Raw genomic sequence first — 26431 nt, 5'->3', positions numbered from 1 at the left:
AAGGGGAAAATAGTTCGACTGTTTTCCAAAAATCTTTCGACAGGGAACAATACTGCGTACAACACCTAGCCTAACAACACCATCCCCAGACTCTACTCCAACATGGTTTTAATTCAGAAATGTTGCGCGTAACAGTTTCCGTGGTACATGGACTCGGTGTTGCGGATTCAAGTCCGGCGTTTCCTTCAGCTTGGTAATACACTTTCTTTCAGTCCAGGTGTAAGGCACAGGAAACAATGTCACTTGAACTTTTCATATTAGGTTCATTTATAAACTTCCAAGCAGCCTCTCTGTTGGTCGTCGAGATGGTGAGCTAAGGAGCAAAGCAAACTCGGTATTTCTTCGAAGACTGCACACACCGGTGGTTTTTTTTTTGTCCTTTTTCTTCCACCGATTCCTCGCCCTGTTCGGACGTTTCGTTCGAAGACCAAGCGCTTTCGTATGCCTGGGCATGGTGCCAAGATTTTTGGGCACCAAAAAAAAAACAGTTGTTCAGCAAGACTAGTGCACGTATCTTAAAACCGAAGCCCGGGCATCTAGTTTGAACGGGGCGTAAGCTTGTTTCGCTCAGCTTCCATTGTTCGTTTGATAAACTAGTAAACTCGCCCATTCGATCATCAAGCAGGGGAAGGCAATAAACGTCTTTTCAAAGCACATTTTTGTAGTTTCTTTATTCAGAGGAAGAATGTTTGTTACACTGGTCGCGCCTACACTAAGGACAAGTAAGAAAGTAATTAAATATATTTCCAAAGGGTCTTGATACTAGCAGGCAAGTCAAAAGTTTTAAGAAAACGAAATGTTTATAAAACATGTTTCGACAGAGACTTTTGTCATCTTCAGTTAAAGCACAAAGCGTTGTAAGTTGAATTTAAAATAAGTAGACAAAGATGTTAATTAGGGTTTTCCGATTTAGAGGAAGTTCTGCGGAAGTGGAACTTGCCAAATTCAACTGAATTCCATTTCTCGGATTTCTTTATATGTGAAATTCGTTTAACGAATACTAGTAAGTAACTTGCACTTCACGAAACCAACTGCAGCGCCAGATATATTTTATTCTTGCAAAATCAATGAAAGTTTCGATTAACCGAAGTCGGCGAGTTTCTCTAGTACATGGTCATAACTCTTCATATAGTCAATTTTCGGAAAAATAGATCGAACTTCCGCTAAATCGGAAAACCCTATTATGATAAACGGTGACAACAAAATGAACATGAAACGTGACAATGTGAGAAATTATAAGGATAATTTAAGATTTACATGGAGTAATTGTTGATTCAAAGAAGGTTGTTCTCTTTGAATATGTAAAGCCTCTTTTATTTTAAGTTGAAAAATGGTAGAGGCGTGATCTAAGTATGGCAGCAATCCAATGAACATAAGGCACGACAATGTTCAGAATTCTGTAGATGTTTGAAGATGTGAGAGGCCCTATCACTGGCTAAGTGCTCACATGCGCGTGTGGAAAAATGCCGGGATTTTTCACCGACAAAACAGGCATTGTTTATAAGTTTGCATGTGCGGGCTGTAATGCCTGTTATGTCGGTGAAATAGCCGGCATTTTTCCACACGCGCATGTGAGCACTTAGCCAGTGATAGGGCCTCTCACATCTTCAAACATCTACAGAATTCTGAACATTGTCGTGCCTCATGTTCATTGGATTGCTTCCATATTTTAGATCACGCCTCTACCATTTTTCAACTTAAGATAAATGAGGCTTTACATATTCAAAGAGAACAACCTTCTTTGAATCAACAATTACTCCATGTAAATCTTAAATTATCCTTATAATTCTCACATTGTCACGTTTCACGTTCATTTTGTTGTCACCGTTTATCATAATTAACATTTTTGTCTACTTTTTATAAATTTAACTTACAACACTTTGTACTTTAACTGAAGATGACAGAAGTCTCTGTCGAAACATGTTTTATAAACTTACATGTTTTGTCGTTTTCTTAAAATTAAATATATATACAAAACTGACAAAAACCTTGAATTTAATGCAATAAAACACCCGATTTTTACATTTTCTTTTTCGCCATGTGAGCAATAACTTAGTCTTCAAATGAACTGACGAAATGACGAGAAAAAACCAAGTCAACAAGTAAGAATTGAACTAACTTTCTTATGCAGATAGAATCCTGGGACCGGTTGTTCGAAAGCCGATCAACGCTAATCCACGATTAAAAGTTAATCGAGGTTTTCATCTCGTTCTTTAAAAATGGTTTCAAAGGCTAATTTCAAGCTAAAGGTAAAGAAAAGTCTGAGTCAAAACTGAGGGGCAAAAATCTGTTGGAAGGATTTGTATTGATTACTCGAATCAAAGTTCACATTAATTCAGGATTAGCTTAATCGGGCTTTGAACAACTGGGTCCAGATATCAACCAAGGAAACGATTAAGTATTCACAGAATACTCCGCTATCTATAAAGCATTCCTGAAAAAGTACCATAAAATCTCGACTATACTCCCCGGACTAAATTCGTTCAAAGGATAACGATTGTTTTTTGGTAAGAGTTTTTTTCTAGGGGCGTACAAGGCTTGTTATCGGGCGAGAGAATCCTGTCGCGTGATGTAATCACTGTTTTCTGGAACACTTTCGAGTGGGAGAGTATTATAAAGTTTGTTATTGTATGGCCAATGCTTGAAGCATATTGTTCGTGATTGGCCAGTTTCTCGGGCTCGTGTAGTTCTCTGGTCTTGAAGCGCCTTCCACTGGACCAAGTTCGTTTTCTTCATTCTCCGAGTCAGATGGATGAGCAAGGATTGGTTTCTTTGTTCCCATTACTGACAGAAGCTGTAGTTCCATTGGTCCGAGCCGAGGAGAGTCCTGGAGAAACAAAATGAAACAAATAAAGTTCATTAGCTAAACTTTATTTTTGTCATGAGAATGTAACTATAAAAGTAATTGTAGATGTTAAAACGTGTTTATAGTGACAGTGCGCTTAGCAACACGAAACTAGTTTACGGGTGCCCCACTCAATAACTGGAAACAATGATCAAACTAAACATAACGGGATAAAAAATCCCAACTGACAGAAAGTAGATCAACTGGCTGCTTAGAAACGTGGCTCAGGAGCTGGACAGACCTACAATCGACCCGGGGACCTAAGCCAGGGAGTTGAACGCCATGACCCTCTGCATACCTGTCGAGGGATGCTTAAGCCACTGATATACACAGAGTCTCGTGGCGAGCAAGGTCGTTTTATTGCAAATTCCATCTCAGTTCAGCCTCCCACAGGTTGATGGGCGTTTCAAATCCCTGGATTCCGAGGGAGACTCAACTAAGCATTACAATGAAGAAGCAATGTCACTAACCTCAAAATCATCCTCTCCTGGAAGGAAGTAGTTGTCCAGTAAATCATCAGGTTGTTCATGTTGTTCTGCTAAAACTCCATGAGATGCGATCACCTCTTCTCCATCCACGTGACCGTCTTCTTCCTCCGAGCTCTCTTCATCATCAATACAACTCAAATAAAACTTCCTGAAATGAAATGATCAAAGAAAGAGGATAAGGAGAAAAATATCAGCACCATGACAAAATTAAGTTTCAAAAAACTTAAAAAATAGTAGTTCATGTCTTTCGTATTTTCACCCTAATGAAGTACCTAAGCGCCAGCTTGACACATAAACTCCATCTGTAGGGGAGGGGGGGGGGGGGTGGGGGGAGAGAGTGCTCCTCAGAATGTTTGGTGGGGGTGTGCAGCTCAGTTCTCCAAACCCTGAACTTATCTCAGACCAATATATTTCATTTACCAGTACCCTTTTTCAGACCTCGGCTCTAAACTTCATATCCATCTTCAAATCTGGTTTCTAGAATCCATACCCGTTTTAAGACATTTGGACCAAAATCGTTAAAATCTCTGCCCTATTTCAAACCAAAACAGCTCAAAAACTGTACCCTTTGGCTCCGAACATACCTATAAGCTAAATGTATAGGGGAGTACCAAAAATGGTACATTGCATTATCAGGATTCAGTTCCTTTGCATGGCAGGCACCAACTGAGGTTTGTACAAAAAGCCTTCTGGTCATGATAGAATTTTCATACTGGAAAATTCTGAATCTAAGCTCCCCTACCCCCCACCCAACCCCACAAAAAAAAAAAAGCCCCCAAATCGTAGACGGTAAATTTCTACAGATAATAAACCCTTCTGAATAAGAATCCATGGTCTGCTAGGGTTACCTGAAATTATGCTGTTAGCTTAGTGTTAAACTGTTTTTATTGGTGCAAAATCCCCCCAGAAATAACCTTGCACCTGCCCCGTGATAAACAGAGCTATACAATATTTAGAGCTATCCTGGACTAACCGAGTGAACTTGAGGTCCTCCACTTTACAATCAAACATCTCAGTCATAATTTCCAGGTTTCTTCTTTCCAGTTCTTCTACAATCTCTGATAATTGAGCATGGCCTTCACGATGAATAGAAACCTGAAATGAAATGTTAGAATTCTTATTTATGTTTCAATGCTATTTTGCTTTAAATTATTGTGGCAGTTTTTACAAGCACCAATACTACAATAACATCAAAAGGTTAGTAGAACAGTACCTCTTTTTTCAGCCATCTGTTGTCAAGAATTTCACCACAACTATCTTTATCCAGGTCATTTGTTGCTTTCTAGAAAGAAAAGAAAAACATCTAAGAATTTTACTATATATAACATAAACAAATAAGATGAAGTTGAAGGGCTCAGTTAAAAACTATAATAACTGGAAATTTGTCAGTCTCTAAAATTCTGACTGCTCCAAATTATAAAGTTGATGACTTTTTTATCACTTCCACTGAATTACAATTAACTGGCTTTAACCAGGAAAAAGTTGTAGGCTAATTCAATGTGCTAAGCTCAACATAAAAAGGGATATGTTTCTCTTAGACAATGAATCAGTTGCTTCTTCCCTTGAGCTAATAATGTTCGAGTCACATCTTAAAAGATCCTGTGCAGGTCTGGGAGAATCATGCTATTCTGATCCTGTAGGATCCTTCAAGAACCCTGTAGAAAATTATCCCCCTAAATCTTAACGGCATATTGTGAAAGTTGTCTGTGTGTACTAGGTATAATGTATTGTATGTAATTTCATGTAAAGTGGTATTTAATAAAAAAAATATCGTGAAGTTTAGGGAGAACCTATTGTTTCAGCTTTTATCTGTTATTAAACAATATTGCAACAATATTTTCCAGGGTGTAGTGAATTTGGTGCAAAAATCATCATAACTGCACATGATTTTCCACCTTTTTGGTGGTCATGGCATTCATATTTTAGCTTAAAATTTTTTCCATGTGTGAATTTTCCATTTTTTTTGTTTTTGGTTTTTTTTTTACATATTTATGTGAGAATTATTTGAAATAAATGCAATCCTGAATTGTTTTGTCCAGGGTACTTAAATCTTATGATCAATACACTTTAAATTGGCCAGTATTAATGGACATTAGTATGAACATACCTCATTTGCAATATCTTTCTGTTTTGATATTGTTGATTCAGTGTACGTTTCAATTTCATCTCTTGCTATTTTCAAGCTTCTTTCCAGATGAGCTGTTGACAGATAAAGTCATTGAATGGAAGGTTAGAGTTTGCAGTATAACAATGAGGTTGCGTTTGATTCACTATATAATTTTTCCAATAAGAATAAGCAGAATAGCTGTTAGATTTCTTCATCTTAGTTAAATTTGGGAAAACATTTTTGCAAACTTTCGCTGACACATGATAATAATTATTTAGAGTGATTTTGTACTCTTGCAGTAACTCCAAAAACCGGCCTCTTATGAGACATTTCTTGTAAATTATTATTGCATGTAATTATTCCAGAATAAGGTCAATCTGAGCTGTTTAAATACTCACTTGTCTAAATTGATATTCTAGCAGCTGTTAAATATCACAGTTTCTTCCTTACCTGCAATGTCATCATGTGCGTCTTGCATTTCTTTCAGATCTTTCTTCAGTATCACTATTTGTTTTGCATGTTCCTCAGCACCACTGTCCTGGAAGATGAGAGTTTAAATAAAGATGAATGTTAGGGAATAAAGACATGAATGGTGCACAAGTCAGCTACTTCTCTAGTCTCCTGCGCAGCCATTCTCAGTGTCGTCACACAACGCTCCTCCTCACAAACGACTGCTGAAAACCGAGGTGGAGCATTGCGTGACGACACTAAGAATGGCTTTTGCCCAGCTGCCAAAACAAGTTTTTCACTTAATTTTCGCTGAAAAGAAACCTAATCATTGCAAATTAAACATCACTAATAATCTAGAGTACTTTAATAGAAAATAATTTACCTGAAAACCCAAGGGGATTGGTTGAATACCATAGTTTTATTCATATTTCTATATTAACCCTTTCCTGCCCAAGAGCGCAACATGGCACAAGATGCAATTATGAGCTCAGTATTTGGTCAGTTTGTGTGAAATTTGCACAAACAAAAGATCTTTGAAAGATCGATAAATTGAAGGCATAAAATCATGCCCCCCTCCTATATGAGACTTGATTTACCACCCCTCAAACTTTTGCATTTTTTTCCTTTGTACGTTAAGGGTCCAGCTGATATCTTACAACAAGCAATGCACTGAGAGCTGTACATTAAGCTATAGTTTAGGGGGATACCCAGTATGTACAACGAATAGAAAAATTTTCAATGTTTTTCTTCTTTTGTTTTGGACTTTTGTCACTCTAATATGTGACCTCCTCCATCTCTATTGGTGTGATTTACAGCACACCCCAGAAAATACCTTTTAAATGGTATATCACATGTGGTCTCCCAGTTCATAGTTAGCGATTTAGAAAAATTCGACATTTCCCTCGGGCAGGAAAGGGTTAAATGCAAGTCAGAATGTATACTATACCCTGTAGTCTTCAAGCTTTTTTATGTTCCTCCTTACTTGTGCTATCTCTTCCTCTTTCTTTTCAATTTGATCATTGAGTGCTAAAGAAGGACATGAAATTTTATTTGAGAATGAGTCCCCGCCGACCAGTTAGCTTAGTTGGGAGAGCACCGGACTACCATGCGGGAGGTCGTGGGTTCAAAATCCTGGCCGGACCAACACTCAGGGTCTTTTAAAATAAATAACTGAGGAGAAAGTGCTGCCTTTGTAATGACATCCTCAAACAGTTAGACTTTCTAGTCTTCTTGGACAAGGACGATAAACAGTAGGTCCTGTCTCACATTGACTTGTTCCTAATAACCTGTGGGATGCTAAAGAATCCACACACTGTTCAAAAAGAGTAGGGGACGTACAGCTGTAGATGTGGTCCCCAGTATGGTGTTCAGTATCTCTTTCTCTGATTTCACCTGTCACATTTATGCATTTATGGGTTGGGTGGGTGAGATCAAAATATGTCCACTGATACCGGCTGCCTGTCACTGGCGCCTTTACATGGCGATATCCAATCTCACCCCACATAAGGATTGTATACTGCCATGAGAGTATATGATATGTGTGGTATATTTAACAATAATTATTATTCCACGAGCACGCGTTGGATATGAGATGATAGATAGCCAACGAGGCGCGTAGCGCCGAGTTGGCTATAATCATCTCATATCCAACAAGCGCAAGTGGAATAATTGTTTTATTAAAAACAACCGAGAAATATTGCTAGATCTTACTGATTTCGCTGTGCAAGAATGACCAGAAGGCAATTTAATGGTCGCCATTTCTCGGCCATGGTATAATTGCTCATATACCATGGCCGCTAAGCCAATCAAATCCCTCGAATTGCATTATACAATGATGCAGTTTTTAATAAAAATACATTATCAATTTACCATAACAATATACTTTCTCTCCAGGGAGGGGGACTCCCATGTGAAAGTGGTGGGGGTGATGGTCGTACTTTAAGGGGTTGAAATTGGTGATTTGTTACCCCTTAGGATACTAAAATCTAAAATAACTTATGTCTTTTAGGGTATTGACCCAAAAACTGTGAGAGGAAGTAATGTCATTCAACTGATTTTGATACGACAATCACCCCTATCACTTTTATATGGGAAATCCCCCCTCGGGACTTTCTCTAGCAGTCTAATTAATGTTTGATTTCATATCCTAAGCATTTGAGTACAAACACCTCTTCAAAATAAGTCCTGTTAGAGCTACTTATGTAAAATACAATTTTTTGAAGTGCCAAGAGACCAGCAAAATGTATTTATTATTAATATAATAATTATCATTTACAAATTATTTTTAAATAGAGATAAAATGACCAAATGTCATGTACAGTGTACATGTACACCAATGAACACAACCCAGAAGAAAATGTCAAGACCAAGACATTGAGGTTTGGGTAGTGATTAATTTGACGAATTAGTTTTGGCAGCATTGATAAGAAACAAAGAGATGTGACATTTTATTATGTCACTACGTAATGGCCTCTGGCATTACATGTATGTAAGGAGCTGCTGATAAAAACTTTCTGGGATTTTGTTATACTGGGATTCATTATATATCTCAGGGTTCCACTGTACAATGTACAAAGTCATGTACCTTGCACTTCTGCTTCTTCACCCTTCATTGTGTCAAATTTTTCCAGGAGTGCAGCCTCTACTTGCTCATGTCCAACCTCAGCTGCTTTCTCCACTTCTTTGTCCTTTTCTTTGACTTGTTTCAGCAGAGTCTTGATATGCAGAAGCTGTTCTTCCTTCAGTCTTTGGTTCTGTTAATCAATGTTGACACATTATATTAGAGGGTTCCCATTAAGTAGTTTTGTTTAAGGATTGGCCAGTGAGATTAGAGTGGAAAGCAGTTTGTTTTGGAGGGGAGCGGAGAGGTTAAGTTGAAAAATTGGGAAATTTGAATAATGACTTCCCTTTAAGGTCTAAAATTTGTAATGGAGGAAAATTTGGGATTTGTTGTAGATGAATCCAGAATAAAATCAGTTAGTGACAAACAAAATTTACTTTAACTGCAAGTTGCATAAATTTTAGAAGAAAGCAGTTCTATCCAACAAAACACCATGCCTTACCACAGCTCGTTTACCTGGACTCTTGACTTTGTAACTGATCATATTTTTTCACCTCTGTCAGTAAGTGGCTTTTGCCTGTAGTTGGTCAGTTTGTCAAATAATTTGAGTCTTCAGATGATGATGGCTTTATATAACAATCAACTTTCTTTTCCCAATCAGCTGTATCAATGGAATTTTGGCCACAAGTACCAAGTGGTTTTAACCAGGAAGGATCCAGCCCATAAAATATTTTATAGATTGTACAAATAATAACTTGTTTTGATAGAAAAGTGTTCCATTCTCTATACAGGGATTTATATTCATGATAACATCTGCAAAATGGTTACATTACTGCTATACATCACCAGCATCAGTTCAGCTCTGAATCAAACCACTGACTCTGACGCTGCTATTGTTTTTGTCAAGATTTGTACATAAATTTTGCCTGTTTTGGAGGCTGTTGAGAGCTTCTTACTTGTTGATTGCTTCCTTGAAGTTTGTCTGTCAGCAACCAAATTTTGTCCTTTGGTGAACAATAATTAACTAGTAACACTTTGTTTTTCATTGTGACACATTTTTGATATTTTTAATACTTTCGTCCTGGAGTGTAATCCCAAGAGGGGGGGGGGGGGGTGGGGGCGGAAAGAAGGGGTGTCAGGCATATAAGTGATAGGGAGGGGAGGGGGGAAACCGTCTATGGGGTTGAAATTAGCAACTGAGAACTATTTTTGGGGTGGGTAGACATCTGCAAGTTCTCGGTCACTGGACCTTTTTCTCTCTCTCTCTCTCTCTCGTCTAAAAAGGGTCAGTTCTTTTAGAACAAGGTCCCCCACATAATTAATTTTCTTACTCGATCTTTAAGTCTGCCATTCTTCTCCTGCAGCGATTGTAAGTCATACATAAGATCTTCATAATTCCTTTGTTTCACCTCTATCCTACAGTTGAAACAAGAAAAAAAAAATCACCCCTCATTCTTCAACTTTGAGGAGGCAAACCTCTTCATCTACTTCTTGCTAAAAGAGGATTTCTTTCAATAAAAAAAAAAACATTATCACAATTTATGCTTGAGAGTAAAACGATTTTAGCTACAGCAAGATACTCGCGCGGGAATTAATTTTTTTAAAAACAGCAGTTGGGTATGTGTATATCGTTGCTTAGCAATACAATATTTAAACATGGATAAATTAATTATATCTCACAATGAACTGTTTTATAATTGTCATAGGAAAAATGTACAGTCAACAGGATAGATTAAATCTTAAAGAATGTTACGATTACTTTATTATTGCCAGGAGAATACTTACTGAAAGGCCACAATGGCTTCTTCCACCGTCAACTTCGGCTCCTTGGACGCGCCACTTTTCTTCCCTTTCTTCTTCTTTCCAGAGGACTTTTTCTTCCCGGATTTCTTCTTAGGAGGCATGAATTACGTCTAACCGTCTAACCAAGTCACAAAATAAAGAAATTTGTTTTTATGAGATCTAAATCTTGCATTTTTCTGCTGCAAATTTACGAGAACTGCTTCAGCAAAATGACAACATTGACCAAACTCGTTTCTAAGATTCTCAAAACGAGGCTGGCTCCTAGGCGGAGCATAAAGGCCACTGGGATCGAGCCGCGCCGAGCGGACATATTTGCTTGAGAGGCAGTGATTAGAGATGGCCACGTCCGGTGAAACAGGGGACAGACTAGACACAAAACGACTTGAAGCAAAGAAACAAACCTTAGATGATGCTTATGCAGCTCCAGCAAACTTTCTAGAGATCGATGTTGTCAATCCCGAGACACATGGCGTTGGTAAAAAGCGATACACGGACTACGAAGTTCGCATGAGGGTTGGTGCACTTTGTATGAGCTTTTATACTTTAGCTAACGGAATGCGTTGGACTAGCCAGAGGTAATCTATTACAGCATGAAACGCAGAGTGTGACCAGCAGGTGAAATATCAGATCAGAATTCCAGGAAACTGTAAACTGAACCTGCGCCCACCTTTGGTTTCCTGGAAGTCGTTGAGTACTGTAATCGAATTAATTTTCGAATTAGTATGGAAATTAAGCTTAATCAAAGGTAGTCGTAGCATTTGCGTTTTCAATGTAAGGACCCTAATTTAATGTATCTTACTTGTGTTTATTTATGTTTTTAAGCTTATGTTATACATTTAAGGCTCCTGTGAAATCTGTAGCATGTTGAGGTCAAATCCGCAGATCCTACATTGTGATTGATATTGTGTTATTGCAGAAAATATCCATGTTTCCCTATCATCTTCTCAACTGGGAAATAAGGCTGCAACTACGTGCTGCTACTGGTCTGTCTCTCGCAATAACCTGTGCCTCACCCCATGAGGCACAGTCGTTCAGTCATCACTGTCTGCCCCCTGGCTGTTAAAATGTATTTTCCAGCTGGTTGCAACTCAAGGGCCTACTTTGATATGATTTGAAATGTATCATCCACCTTGAAATTCCAGTTTAGCTTCCCACTTTTCTTTAAAATAATGGCCTTTGATGCCCCCACCCCCTTTGGGTGTCCACTTACTCTCCTTGGTATAGCAAAATATATTTTCTGGAACCACAAATTTTAAATGGAGGAACTGACAGGGTCCCAAAGGGGCGGGGGGGGGGGGGGGGGGTCTCTGGAGCCCTGGAGCCCTGAAATTTCTGCTTTGGAGCCCAGAACCCTATCATTTTACTGACTGGGGCCCTGATCCTTTTTTCGGCTGTGGAGCCTGGAGCCCAAAGACATTTTGTGCGGAGCGCGGAGCCCAGCATTTTTAAGTTTGATCATTCGAGTTCCCAGAATGCATTGATTCTTGAAGGGTGCCTAGAGACGCTTTTCTAGTCTCAATTGATGTCACTAGCCTTTACACGAATATTGCACAGGAGGAAGGAATCACTATAGTATGCAACGCATACGAGAACTTTCATGCCAATTACCCTCCTATGGCTACAAATTTCCTCAGAGAAATGCTCAGCCTTCGGCTGAAGGAGAACTCCTTCCAATTTAACGGGAAAGACTATCTTCAAACACACGGATCTACCATGGGCACTTAAATGGCAGTAGCTTTTGCCAACACCTGTATGGCATGTACAGAAAAGGAGATCTTAAGACAGAGCGTTAACAAACCACTAACGTGGAAAAAGTTCATTGACGATGTATTTTGCTTGTGGGATACAAACAAAGAAGAAATAGAACATTTCATTGAGCAAGCAAATTCGTACCACCCTACCATAAAGTTTACCGCTGAAGTCTCACAATTAGAAACAACATTCTTGGATACAACAGTCTATAGGAGAGAGAGATTCGAGAAAGAATCGATTCTCGACGTGCGCACACATTACAAACCTACTGAAACATTTCAGTGCACAAACTACAATAGTTGCCACCCAGCAGGCTTCGTTAAAGGAGAAGCCCTTAGGCTTCTGAGGACAAACACTTCTAAAGTAGTGTTTGAGGAAAACATTAAAAACTTTAAAAGACACCTGGCATCGAGAGGTTATCCTAGTAATCTGGTGGACAAAATCCTCTCCGCAATTAACTTCGCAGAAAGAAAGAACGCTCTTACACAAAAACAGAAAGCGCACAAGAAAATTCTATCCTTCGTGACCCAATTTCAACCATCACTGCCATGTTTGAAAAATATTGTAATGGACAAATGGTATTTAATACAAAACCAGCCGCTACTAAGAGAGATATACAAGGAACTTCCCTTGATTAAAACTATAAAGGCTTTTATCAACACAATGGGCACACAGCGGGAGTCTTGCAGGTCTGTCAACCCCATTTAAACAAGTTTAATATTTAATTCACTTTTAAATAACAGGAGATAATATAACTGGCTGCTTGGGTTTAACAAATTGGTCGGAATTGTTGACTTTTTTATTTGCGTATTTGACTTAGCGTTAAAAATAGAATTTTTACACATCAAGATTGTAGACCAGAGTGGAGCCCGGAGCCCTAAAGCAGATGATGTGGAGCCCTAGAGCCCTGAAATTTTCGTCGTGGAGCCCTGGAGCCCTGCATTTTTAAGGCCAGAGCCCTGGAGCCCTAAACCCCTTTGGGACCCTGAACTGAAGTGGGATAAGATCATGGCTAATTACTTTTAACTGATCTCACAGATTTTGATTGGGGTTAGTATAATTTCAGGGTGATTTAATAATATTAAGGGAATGCTGTTGCAAAGTTTTTTACAAACCAGGTACCTGTTGCATGGAAGAAATGTGATGTTATTTCTTAAGCCTGGTGGATAGGTTTGATTCTTCTTAGGAGAACTCTGATTTCCCTGTGTCACTGACTGAAAAAAAAAAAAAAAACTCTCTCAGGTGTCTTTTGTTTGTTGTTCCCAACCTTTCAAATGTTTTCTTTTTGTTTGAGAGCATATACCACAACTCCTTGCAGAACAAAACTTAATCTGTCAGATCAGCCATTTTTCATGTCATGCTTGGCCAGGAATGGCAACTTTGGGCTACCTTTGATTAATGATCAGTGCCAGCACCAGTGACAAATTATTAGAAGGAAGGAAGGTTTCTTTGTCAAAGCTGAATCAAATGCATAATTTATAAATGTTAATACATTTCTGAATTTAATGGGGCTAAATGTGATTTAGGCAAGGTTAAACTCAAGACAATGCTGGCCAGCAGTCTACTCCCTTAATTTAGGCGGGGTGGCCCATTTGCAGGGCCTCAGTAAATTTACAGCTCACCTGTTGATGTCAACCATTTTGCTCGTGTTGTGCCGCGTGTACAGTTGCTGAAAAAAGCTTTGCTACCGTCCCTCCCCTCCCTCTGGGTAACTATTGGTAAGTATTTATATGTTTCACTGAGTATTCAGTGTGACAGTGCCTGGGTGGTTGCCACTCACAGGATTGTCATAGTTACCCTTCGCGCATGCTTGCGGCTCCCCCGCAGACCTTACAGGCACCTTCTCCACACTCATCTATTGGTGATGAGTTAAATCAGTGGTAATGATTGGTTGTAACCTCTTAGCAAGTCCTGTCATGCATAAAATATGCAAATGGAATAACTTTAGTTCTAATAGTTTAGCAGCCCAATACAGTAACAGAAGGGATAGTTAAATCTTAAAGCATTAGCCCATCGCATAGTGCTTATCTCAAGAATCAGTATCCTAGCAACAGATACACACGAAGAATAAACTTGTGGTAAATTTGAGAAAGACTTTTGGAAAATAAATTTTTGCAAACTTTGAGTTTTGCTATAATAATAACTATTATTTATAAAGGGTCTTGATAGTAGCAGGCAAGTCAAAAGTTTAAAGAAAACGATAAAACCTTTAAGTTTACAAAACATGTTTCGACAGAGACTTCAACTGAAGATGACAGAAGTCTCTGTCGAAACATGTTTTGTAAACTTAAAGGTTTTGTCATTTTTGTTAAACTTTAAACTATTATTTATATATTTTTTTGTAACTCCAGATATATTTTTCAAAATGTTGGACTATTTTTTTGTACAATTTTCTCATTTAAGAGATGCGATTTTGATTAATGTTTTTTTTTTTACATTTACTGAGATTAAATTGTTTGGTGTCATATGCAAATAGACTTCACATCAACTGATAAATCTATTAAAATAATTCTAGGTGGATCAAAGAGCCATAAACAACATTTCACTCACTGTGGTTATGTTCTTCCTTTTTTTCCTTCCCTGTGAATTTTGTTTGATTGAAGTTTATTTGCCTTTCTTTCTAATATATTTACAATTTATTGAGTGGTTAATGTATGGCGAGGTGACCTCTAGAAACCGCCAGGCTTATAGTTGAGGCCACCTCGTACCTGAAAAATATATGCTTATATAGTTTGTGCAACAAGTGTGCGGCTTTGCCAATTCAGTGTGATTATTTTATTAAAAACTCTAGCAGTTTATACTTAAAGTTGGGAAAACTTGTCAGAGAAGTGATTGTAACAGGAAGGGAATTCCAGATCTTTGGGCCTTGGTAAAGAATTGTGAATTTTTTCAGATTAGTTCGGCAATGATGCACACGATAGTTGTTGGCAGTTCTGGTGCTATAGCCATGAATTTGACTGTTTGTCAAAAACAAGTTGAAAAACAAAGGAGGCAAAAGGTTGTTATGATAACAGTACATAAATTTCGCTATTAGAAACGTATTGATTTGATAAATGTCTAAAATTTTTAATTTGGAGAATAAGGGAGCAGAATGTGTGATTGTGTGATTGTGATTGAGGACTAGTAGTTTTGAGGTTTAGTTCCAATCAAATTTGAAAGGAGTAAATGTACATTCAGAAGCTCTGCGAAAGTTGCTGTTATTAACTCCTTGTTTGTGTCTGGTATTCAAAAAGTAAATTGTTTCCTTGAAATCCATATTTGAGATTCTTGAAAAATTTGTTGTAGAGATCACTTCTGATATTTGTTATTGTCTGGTATTCAAGAAATAAATCTTTACCTTGTAATTCCCATTTGAGAATCTCAAAAATCTCTTCAAATGTCGCAAGACTAAATACTCAAGCCTTGATACTAGATTCTTGATTCGTGAAAGCATCGTTGCATATTTGAGGCTTTAAAATCCAGCAGCGTTAATTGAAATACTGTAGCGTATTTTATCATTTCTTGTAATAATTTGCCAATGTTATTAACAAAGGTGTTTTTGTATATCAGACAAATCTTCCTGTGTTCAAAGTCAAAGAGTCAACTGTAAGAAGACGGTACAGTGACTTCAAGTGGCTAAGAAGTGAATTAGAGAGGGACAGCAAGGTAATTGAGAAATTAAAAAAAACCTGTACTGAGCTGAGATGTATTTGGTGGATTTATATCCACTTTGTTTCTATTTTTTCTAATGTAATTGATGGAATTGTTACATGCAATTATCATGTTAGATTATTGTCCAGATGTTTGTCCACCCATTTGACTTTTAAAGTAAAGTTATTTATTTTGTTAATGGCTATCTTTCAGATTGTGGTCCCTGCACTCCCTGGTGATGCACTAAAGAAACAGCTTCCCTTCAGAGGAGATGATGGTAGGACATTGTCATCTCGTAGCAAGATTTATTCTCGCAAACACATAGGCTTTGTCCACTCCATTTTCCCTTCACTGAATACACATTAAAGAGCCTTGAGTACACACTACTGTTATTGCAGCATTTCCCCTATTCATGGACTGTGAAATACTCAAATACACTGATATGCTGCGAGGAAGGTTACAACAGTTTTTTGTGCATGTAACTAGGAGCACCCTCAATGTCTGTTGCATTTCCTGTGTTGGCATTTTTGCTATCTTCACTAATACACTAATTTGGGCTCCATTTTCAAATAATAATAATAATAATAATAATAATAATAATAATAATAATAATAATAATAATAATTTATTTGCTTATATTGCGCATTTTCCATGACAAGATGATCAAATGCGCATTACAATAATTACAAAAGCACAATATGTATTTTAACAATAGAAGTATTACTTCGATTATAATAAGTTATGATTAAAAGTAAAAATATATAATAAAATGTAAAATGTAAAAATAAAAAAAAAATTATTAAAAAAAATTTAAAAAAAAATGTATATAAAACTACTTAAAAAAGAAAAATCAAAAAATTAATCAGGAGCAAATGCCATAGTAAAAAGGTGTGTCTTAAGTAGTGCCTTAAATTGGGTGATGTTGCCGCAGTCTCGTAAATGTTCTGGTAAATCGTTCCACAGGCTAGGTGCGGCCATTGCAAAAGAACAATCCCCTAATGTCTTATATGATTTAAAACTTGGATGGCGTAACAATAAACTGTCATTGGATCTTAAGCCATACTGGAGAGTGTTTTAGAATGTAATAACTGTATGTATTTTAATTGTTGTTGTGTGGACACAAGGGCAAAAAGCATCAGTCAAAAAGTTTGTTATCAAACAAAAATGAATTGATGTGGATAAGGCAACAGATAATGAGAATATCACTGATCTGCCTTTCAGGGATTTTTGAAGATGATTTTATTGAGGAAAGAAGACAAGGCTTAGAAGCTTTTGTTAATAGGTAAGAAGAAAGAAGTATTTGTCACTGCATAGTTCAATGTTACAGTGTATGATGCAGCTTGGGGTTATAATCTATTCCAACAGATTGGATCAACCAGAAGGTTTATTGGCCCTGCTTTTAATTCCAGTTTCTTCAGAAATTTTTTGGTGGAATGAGCTAAGGGCCTCTTCATATGAGCCTGGTCGACCGGGCTGGCTTGGTTTCCGATATCTCGCCTCGCCACTCTTTTCTTTACAAAAATTTTGATGTGTTCATATGAGAAGGTGGGCTGGCCCGGTTACCAAGATCTCGGTTTTTGCGACTGACATCTTGGAAACTGAGCTGGAAATTTTTCCCATATGAACACTCCAGCCCGGATACTGGGGCTGTCCAGGACGAAACATTTTCACCTGTGCATGGCTTGTAAGGTTGCTGACAAGTTGGAACATGGTTCCACAGGTATTTTGGGGGCCTTTTGGACAATTTTCTTCTCGGTAACCAGGATTAAATTTTCCATATGAACAGAAGACAAAATCTGTCCCACCTACCGGGCCAGCCTGGTTACCAGGCTTATATGAAGAGGCCCTAAAAAAGCATGTTCTGTTCACCTTACATTCAAAATTTCCATATTCATTTTACTGTCACAATTCCTGTCATGTTATAATTTCTATTATATGGCAATGTTTAGTAAGTAATGTTTTAGTAATAATTATTGTATTTTGGCTTTTTTTCCAGAGTATCTGGACATCCTCTTGCTCAGAACGAACGTTGTCTTCACATGTTCCTTACAGACCCAATAATAGATAAGAATTATGTTCCAGGAAAAGTACGATCTGCATAAAATGGGATGAATTTATTAAGAAAAGCCTGCAGCTGAACAAATCTTCAGGCCTACAGAGTATTTCTACAATCAAATAGTCCAGATAAGATGTTTTACACCTTTCAGCCATTAAGTGATCAGCATGTATTTTCTGCAAAGGTCATCCCCTTAGATTGTGACAGTCAAGAAATTGTATGTGATGGCAAAATACCACTGACAATCAAATTCTTGTGACCTGTTATATAAGAAATTAGGCAAGTGAGGAGAATTTGTGTTGTGGCAGTGTTGAGATGTAATTTAATAGGAAGACTCAATCGTTTGATAGCATAAATTTAGGTTAGGCATTAATACGAAATGTGCACTTTGTTTCTTAGTGACGGGAACAAGGCTATATTGCTTTGCAAATTTCTGCAATGAAAGTCCATGAATAGGCTTGCTACTGCGTAGTCTGTGTAGCAGTTATTTCCTTTCCACGTGAGGGTGAGAAGCAAATGAAAGCTTCTAGGGATAAGGAGCAAAAAGCAAAAAATTGATGAGGGAAGGAGGGGATCCCTTCTCCTAAATTTTTTCGTTGTTCTTCTGGAAGCTTTCATTAGCAGCTCATGGTCATTTGGAAAGGAAAGTACTACCATGTAGGCTAGCTGTTGAGGGATAGTGTAAAAGGAAGCATAAAGGAACATCATTCACCTTCCTTTTCTCCTATTTTTGCCTGTGGTCTGTTTCGAGTTCTGTCCTCAGTCTCACCAGCAGGGTGGTTCAAATACTACTGCAAATAACTGTGAAAACCAAATGGCTTTGGATAGCAACATAATGTAATTGATAATTGAATCATTATCTCCCAAACAGAAACTACACTTTTGAATGTACTGAATCAAATCTCTCTTTCTGAGATGTTCTTCAATGAAATTTGTAACACATGATAAAATGCAACCACTGATTGAGCTGTGATATTTGAGTGATATTTGCAAAGCTTGCTAATAGTGTTAAGTAGAATTAATTTGTGAAACTAGCAAAAAACACTACCAATACCTGGTGGGAGTCTTATTTTAAACATGAAGTTTCCTTTCAATGCAGTGACATAGTTTTACCTGCCAACTGTTTGCAAATAAAAATAATTTTACTGAAGGCATGGGATTTAATTTCCATCCTCAGAGTTTCAGAGTTCTTAAAGGTTCCTCTCAAAGTTGTTGTCCAAACGTTTCTGTAGATGACTCAAGGGTATCCCAAATTTTAAGTTGAGACATCAGTTTCATATTCCATACATTTGAAGAACTTGTAACATTTGGCTATTGTCATCTACATAGCTTAGGAATGTGTATTATATGGACGTTGCTTGGAAGACGTGGAGGTTTGGTCTGCTAGGCGTAGGTGTTAGAAATTGGTCTGTATGTACAAGAGCAAGAGTTGGTAGGTACAATGTAGTGGGTCTGTGACATCTTTTAAAGTTTTCCTGGATAAGTAAAGATTTTTAATGCATCTTTTTAGTAGTTGATTATTTAGAAAGATACATTTATAATTAATTAATAATTGTGAAACTTGTGTGCAAATGGTGTACTTTGGCTTAAGTCTTTCAAGAACAAGACTTTCTTTATTAGGTACAATTATTGTAAACACCTTTTCAACATAACAGGTATTGTGTAGTTCATATTTTCCTGGCTACAATAAATACCAGTAATAGCAACATTATTATATAATATTCATTTTTATAATAAATTCCATTTGAGATGAAAACTAGTTCTTGAAGTTGTTTCTTGATGCACTAAGAAATTAATGTGATCTTGGGCAAGATGCGTTATCTCCACAAAATTTAAAGATTTCTGATCAACAAACTTGGAACTGCCAGAGATAAATCACAGTTGTAACCTGTGGTCTTTCAGGCCCAGTATTTTCAGTGTGACTCATGCAAATGGTTGAGTTAAGTCTTAGTGTACTGCATACAAAACTGTGATGGTTTCTCATTACGCGGGATATAGGGGCATACCGTGTCTAAAAACGGGCTCTGTATCTTTTTTTTTCATGGTAGCCACAAATCTGCACAGTCATTAATTTATTCATCAAACTCTGCCCTATCCCACTAGGGATGTATTGTTCTGATTGTCTTCAACAAAAGCAGGCCAATCAAAATCCATTCTTGTCGTGTCTATTGCGAGGGAGGGGACCCACTCACCCCTACTTGTGTGACATCAAAGCATCATTTGATTTATTCATTAATCTCAGATTAAATTTGTGTTGCCATATTGTTAACATGTTGTGGACTCAAGTGTGCCGTTTTCAAACGGAAAATTAAACATTTTGAAGCAGTAAATTGAAAGAATAACCTCTAAGGAGCACTCGACATCTAAAATGGCGGAAATTGGAGAGTTCCTGGCGAAGGAATCGTGCTTTGTTTGACAGTTCTAAAACCACGACGGGACTGAAAAGAGGTCATTGATATGCTTACGTTATTGTAATGGCATTTCCGAAATTTCCGGTACAACAATAATGTAATCGTAACACAAGGAAAACAACATAACGCCATCATCGTGACTCAAACTATTCCATTAGCAAGGATAGTTTTATCAATCTGCGAAGCATACAATTGGAATAAATGAATTAGACACAGCATCACACGTAAATGCCAGCATAGGCATCTCGTTTATTACAGTGTGACTACTATTACCAGGGGCACGTAAAACTGGCCAATCAGATCACAGTAGGATATGAACAGTGAATAATTTTAAAAAAATTGGGTTTTAACTGTTGTTTTCCGTGTACTTGCGATTGGTTCAATTGGCTTTGGTTGAAATTCGTTGTTCTTGTCCTACAATCTGATTGGCAGATTGGCCAGTTTTGTTTAAGTGACTCTGGTAACAGTAGTTGCACTTTAATGGTTTGAGTTAAATTGTACCAACCTTGTTCCCAGGTTCTCTCCTCTTCGTTCCAGGGGACAGGAAGAGGACCCTGGGTATGAGGTTTAAATTGTACATGTCACGACAAAAGCTGTACCAGTAACCGAGTGATTACTATGAACTTCGGGTAAAAGATTATTTTTGTAATAGTTCAAAAGCCATCACAGTTATGTAACTATGCAACTTATTGAACAGATGCAAAAAGAAAGTGATAAAAAATCCTGTTTTTTGGCGAGCTTTTAAAAGTCATCATCCAAAACTATCTCTTCAAATGGCAGCTCAAGCCTCCTGTATTCCAGTTTGATTCTTCGTTCATCCCTTGGATCCTCTACAGACACCACAGTGGTGGCAGTTCCTGGTCTCCCCTGGCGACCAACTCTTCCTGCAAGGTGGAGGTACTCATCAATGTTCTTTGGAACCTCCATTAAATAAACATGATCCAGTTCCTTGAAGTCCAGACCCCTCACAGTTTCCTCTGTACCAACCACAATGTCTATCTTTCCAGTACGAAACTGTTCGAGGAAATCCCTAAATTCACCAGGATCTTGGTTTGCAACTTTCTTATAGAGAGCTACAGCGTTTAAGCCCAGATCTCTCAATTCCCAAACAAAGGTGTCGACCGAGTGAAGACGGTGAATAAACACCAGTGCTGACTTCTGATTTGACTCCCTGAAAATTCTAAAGCAGATTCAAAGTTGAAGGTTAATTATTGGGCCAGCTTGATTACAGATGTTCTCATGTCATCTGACAAAATATTGCAAGGGATTCCTATGATGTGTTAAGATGGTAATTAATCTGCTGAATGGAGGGACAGGCTTATACACTGTGATTTTTATTGTATGAATCAACTGCACACGCAAAGTCATGTAAAGTACTTTTAATGTCTGACTGTTGGTCGGTCTTGTAGAAGAGGGCAATAACTGGGGTATCTCGCCTCGTAACGGGATGCTTGTCCACTGTGATAATCAAGAATACAACATTAAGATCCATTGGTAAGGATCAAGGGCATATTGAAAATGACCGCAGGATGTTGCAGTCTGACAAGTAGCCACATAATATAAACAACATTTTAATCTATTACTACCAAAAATCAAAGATTAGGGAGTGCGTTCAATCACAATCTCTTTGCCAAGTTGGTGATGATGTCATCTGCCCCGGCCTGCAAAATCTGGGGGGGATGCCAGATACGCATCCCAAGATCCATTCGTTGATCTATCTACTTGCAATCTGTATTATATAATGCAATCTCTATGTGCAATCTCGACTTTAATCTGTATTACGACTGCGTTCTTTCTATGTTGAACGCAATAATTATAATTATTACTAACTATTTATTAAACAGGTTATTTCTCACTCCAGAAACTGTGAGAAGTCTTGTATTGGTGAGGGATTTGGGAATTTATTTATTTATTTATTTTTTTTTTTGGGGGGGGGGGTGGGGGGCAGAGAATAAACACAGAGGCAGTCAGCTATGGAGTAGACGTTGTTTTAGGTGATGGCACTTCAAGAAAATCTCCATCAGTCAACCAAAAGGATCCCACAAAACTTTTGAATGCAGTGGACCATGCAACGCACAAATAAACTGTTCTGAATAGCCCACTTTGAAAATGAGTGATGGCCTGGGTCGAGAGTAACTGCCCAAGCGATTGTGGGATTGTTTGGGGGGACGATAACTGCGATGACAATAGCCAACGTCCCCCAAACTTTCCCACAATTGCTTGGGCAGCTACTCTAGATTTAGGGTATCACTATTTTTCAAAGTGGGCTATACCTTTCAAAGCCAGATCTCCAGTTGTGGAGATGCTTGAATATTTTTTGCTGTTGCACGAGACTAGTTGTACTGGGTTGGCCTAATTAAAATTGCCCTTTGTCATATTGTGTCAGCCCTGCAGTCAGTTTGGTTTTCAATCCCTCATTAATATCAGCCTCTCTATTGTTTCTGGAGGGGGAAATTGCAGCTGATTCATTTGAATCTAATCTAAAACTCACAAAAATTGAAGGGCATATATCACTTTTTTAGCCAAACTCCAAGCTCGAAACTTGCCCAGTTTAAGTATGCATTGTGGATCTTGTGTGTTAAATGTGGATCCATTTTAATAAATTTTAATTTGCTTTTGCCTGAAGGCTCAAATTTGAAAAACTTGGTCACATGAAACTTCCAAAGACTACATTAAAGCAGAGGCAAAACTTCCTAGTAAATATTAAGCCCTTGCACAATAAATTTTATTAACAAGTTGTGGGGTTTAGTGTACTGAGCAAGTTTGGAGCATTTTTGCTGACATTTGGCTAAAAAAAAAACAATAAATACAGTGCTTTTGTGCAAACCCCTTCGGTAAAAATATTCATTTACCTTGCAAGAGTTTGGGCTTTGGTCCTTCCAGAAGTGTCATCACAAACAACATATTTGTGCTTAATACAGGATGGAATACTGCGGCGCTTTCCTTCAAAAGAGGGTGACTGGCTCACTGTCACATGATCACCCCAGCCCAGGTCACTCAAGTCTTCCTTCAGCTCATCATCGACGGTTGCTGATGCTCCAATCAGTTGGACTGGCCTAACCTAAGATTCAGTAGAACATGTTAAACATTGCAACCTTTACCAGAAATGCCAGACTCATAAAAAAGCCAAAATTACAAAATTATCACACAATTTGAATTTTATTCTGTTCGTGTAGGGTTTGAATACTGTTCAATCAGTGAGGTCTTTCTCTGGGTATTCCAGTTTTCCCCTCTCCTCAAAAACCAACATTTCCACATTTAAATCTGATCTGGAGATGTAAAGATTTTTTTGGTTCTTGTGGGGTCATGCATATCTTTTATATCTGATGACATCCTACGGAAATAACATGTGACAATTGCAAGCAACTAGACCTCTGTACCATTTTGCATATTGGGTCAGGGTAACAGCTGTTACTTACCCGCTTACTACAGGTCAACAAAATTGATTTTACAGGTTTTGTCTTCACCTTGTCAATGAATGACTTGGTCCAAAAAGGGTGTGGACCCTACACATGGGTTTAGAATCATTGGCACAGCCAAGTTCAAGGGAGCATCAATTTATGATTCTGGTGTACCAAGGTATTCAAGAAGCTAAAGATACCATGATGATAGTGTTTGTGTTCATGGAAAACTTTTGACAACGTGGGGAAAAGGGATGTAAACTATTTATAATTCTTGTCAAGGGGGATGTTTTGTTTTCTTTTTTTTCTTAAAGGCAGGGGGGGGGGGGAAGCATAATATTATTGTTTACTTATGGATTTTCCAGTTTCTTGTCAGGTACCTTTGAGGAAGCGCTCTAGGAAGCAGGGATTTGAGATAACCAGCTAGGCAATCTAATCAATAGAAATAAGTTTCTGTTTAACACAATAAGAGCTTTGAGACAGTCAGTGTTTCACATACTGTTTACTATTAATACTACAAAATCTTTTTGAGGTGGTTGCCTTCCTAAACGCAAAACAAATTAACAAAGAAAGCTCTCAACAATAAATAATTACCCTTGAGTGCCTTTTGATCTTTTCAACCAAAAGCTTGGCAGGTCTCGGATGATTCTCCCGCAAAGTCATTTTCTTTATAGATGATCTCTTTTTGAGAGGCAGAAGAATCTTGTCAACCTCATCCAAAATGATCCTTCTTGTTCTGTGTACAATAAGAGGATCCTTCTGGACAATTTCCAGAAGTCTCTTTGGAGTGCCAATAGCAATCAAAGGTCTTCGGTTGATATCATTTAATCTTGCTTCTTGTTTGGACATGTCCACACCGCTCACCTAGTAATGTACAGAAAAATTATGATGAAAGTGCTTACCTAAGCTGTTTACAGTCAACTCCCTTTATTGTGGACACCCTTGGAAGCACAAGTTAGTGTCCTTAATAGTGGGAGTCCGTAATAATGGGACTATATTTCAGTCAACTGTCTTGTAATATATTTTTGCCAGGGATTTACCTGCTGTCTGTATTATTAGGGTGTCTGTAATAGCAAAGTGTCCTCAAGGCGAAAGTTGACTGTATATAGTGAACATACCATATAATCTTTTGTTAAATGGGCATGGGGCACAACTACCTTACCCTGTATGTTAAATGTTTTGTTGCTTCTTGTGTTTGTTCTGATCTGTGTGGCCAGCAGTTTATAAAATCAACAAAAAATCCCTGCATATCTCTCTCACATCCAGTGGTCTTTTTGGTGAAAATTACATAAGAGATTTACACCGTATGGGATTAACCCCCGGGGTGGGTTCTTCTCGGAGTTTTTTATGGGGGCGTGTGGTCTCGTTTTCCAAATCCTGACCCTATCTCAGACCAAAATATGTAATTCTCCTGCACCCTTTTTTTAAACCTGGCCTCTAAAATTCAAACTTATTTTCAGACCTGGTTTCAAGAATCTACAACCATTTTCAGACCTTCAAACAAAAATGGTTAAAATCTCTACCCTTTGGCAATGCACATACCTTATTCATAGCTTATGTAGCAGAGCACGTACCCCACCCCCTTTCGCGAGATCAACATCAATCCTCAAATGATACTTACAAAAGACTCTACCACACTCTTGTCTCTAAGCAGGCGATGTGCCTCAAACAGCATTTGACTTGCTAGTTCTCTGGTGGGTACAACAATTATTGTACCAAAACATTTTCCAGGATCCTGAATGGCTGGCAACAAAAACACCAAAGTTTTACCAGATCCTGTCTCTGAGTGGATCAGGACGCTCTTGTTTTTCAAAATTAATGGTATTGATTGCCTTTGTATTGGTGTCGGGGATTTGATGTAGTTATGCTTTAACTTCTCGATGAGTTTTGGATGAATATTTAAGTCTCTGAATGACAAAATTTTTGAAGTGTCTAATTCATTTATCTTCCGACTTTTATCCTCCTCCATTTCATCTTCCTTTCCTCCCATTTTGTTATCAAATTCTTCTTCTTCTTCTTCTAAGGATTTGTACACTGGTGTGAAACTCGCAAAATCCCCTGCTTTGGGGATTCTAAACTCCATAGACATGTCGTCTTCAAGCAATTCACCCCTTTGTTCAATCGTCAGCTCACTAGCTACAGGCAGTGTGCTAACATTTGGCCGCCAAACCTTCACATATTTCCGTCTGGACATTTTAACTCCAGTTGTCGCCTCTTTGATCTTATCTTGAATGTAGCCTTCTGTAGTGCTCCACATTTGCATGAATTCTTCATCTGGGTCCGACACGTAGTTCTTTGATTTCTTTTTTGCTCTTCTCCGCGTCCCTGTAATTCCAGGTTCATTTTTATTAGAGTCATTGAGTTGCTTTGAAGCGAACGTGCGAGCGTAGCCCAGAACTGGCACAGTTTTTGGAACAAGCCGTTGGAGATAACACCGCCTTAGAATTAACCCTTGCATCAAGAAGGCTGAAACGATTCCTTCGATTAGCAAATGCAAATGAAGAAGAAAAAGATTGATTTCAAAGTACGGTGGTTTTCGAATTTTTTAGCGTGCACGTGTAAATTTTCTACTAGGCGTCACTTGTACGTTTCAGTGAACTGGTGCGGAATTAATTGAAGTCTGACCGGATTCACCGGGGAGGGGAAAGGGAGGCCAAAGACGTGCAAACTAGCCCTGGGTATGACCATGAGGGGGCACACCTCGAAATTTTTGGTGGGGGTTTGCGGCTCGATTCTCCAAACCCTGATCCTATTTCAGACCAAAGCATGTAATTTTCCAGTACCCTTTTTCAAACCTGGCTTCAAAAATCCATTACTCTTAAATAATGCAAGGACATTTGTGCAAACAGTAACAAAGTGAGGCCGGATCTTCGTGTAGATCAGGATCAGCAATGTTGAATAAAAAGTAAACCAAATGCAAGGCTGATC

The 26431-nt window shown here is 38.1% G+C and overlaps 3 protein-coding genes across 3 annotated transcripts; 1 reads left to right on the top strand and 2 right to left on the bottom strand.

Annotated features, from left to right (window-relative positions):
* Nucleotides 1-652: 652 nt before the first annotated feature.
* On the bottom strand, nucleotides 653-10486 carry LOC146466477 (coiled-coil domain-containing protein 83-like). Its single transcript, XM_085127279.1, has 10 exons — nucleotides 10236-10486; nucleotides 9782-9866; nucleotides 8475-8643; nucleotides 6837-6916; nucleotides 5891-5978; nucleotides 5441-5532; nucleotides 4547-4615; nucleotides 4307-4428; nucleotides 3316-3481; nucleotides 653-2827 (listed from the first exon to the last, which is right to left on the bottom strand). Exons 1-10 carry the CDS (start codon nucleotides 10352-10354, stop codon nucleotides 2624-2626), a joined length of 1194 nt encoding a protein of 397 aa, XP_084983405.1. The 5' UTR covers nucleotides 10355-10486; the 3' UTR covers nucleotides 653-2623.
* A 44-nt stretch (nucleotides 10487-10530) lies between these two features.
* LOC146466476 (sorting nexin-12-like) lies at nucleotides 10531-19450 on the top strand. Its single transcript, XM_085127280.1, has 5 exons — nucleotides 10531-10766; nucleotides 15555-15650; nucleotides 15849-15912; nucleotides 16857-16917; nucleotides 17632-19450. The coding sequence occupies exons 1-5, from the start codon at nucleotides 10590-10592 to the stop codon at nucleotides 17735-17737; spliced, it is 504 nt and encodes a 167-aa protein (XP_084983406.1). The 5' UTR covers nucleotides 10531-10589; the 3' UTR covers nucleotides 17738-19450.
* Nucleotides 19451-19607: 157 nt separating this feature from the next.
* On the bottom strand, nucleotides 19608-26267 carry LOC146466475 (uncharacterized). The gene is made up of 4 exons (XM_085127274.1): nucleotides 25125-26267; nucleotides 24098-24367; nucleotides 22955-23163; nucleotides 19608-21282 (listed from the first exon to the last, which is right to left on the bottom strand). Exons 1-4 carry the CDS (start codon nucleotides 25959-25961, stop codon nucleotides 20844-20846), a joined length of 1755 nt encoding a protein of 584 aa, XP_084983400.1. The 5' UTR covers nucleotides 25962-26267; the 3' UTR covers nucleotides 19608-20843.
* Between the last annotated feature and the right edge of the window lie 164 nt (nucleotides 26268-26431).

The sequence above is a fragment of the Pavona decussata genome, unplaced genomic scaffold, assembly GCF_977016875.1.
Source record: "Pavona decussata unplaced genomic scaffold, jaPavDecu1.1 SCAFFOLD_143, whole genome shotgun sequence".
Classification (NCBI taxonomy): domain Eukaryota; kingdom Metazoa; phylum Cnidaria; class Anthozoa; order Scleractinia; family Agariciidae; genus Pavona; species Pavona decussata.
This window is presented reverse-complemented; position numbering and strand designations above follow the sequence as displayed.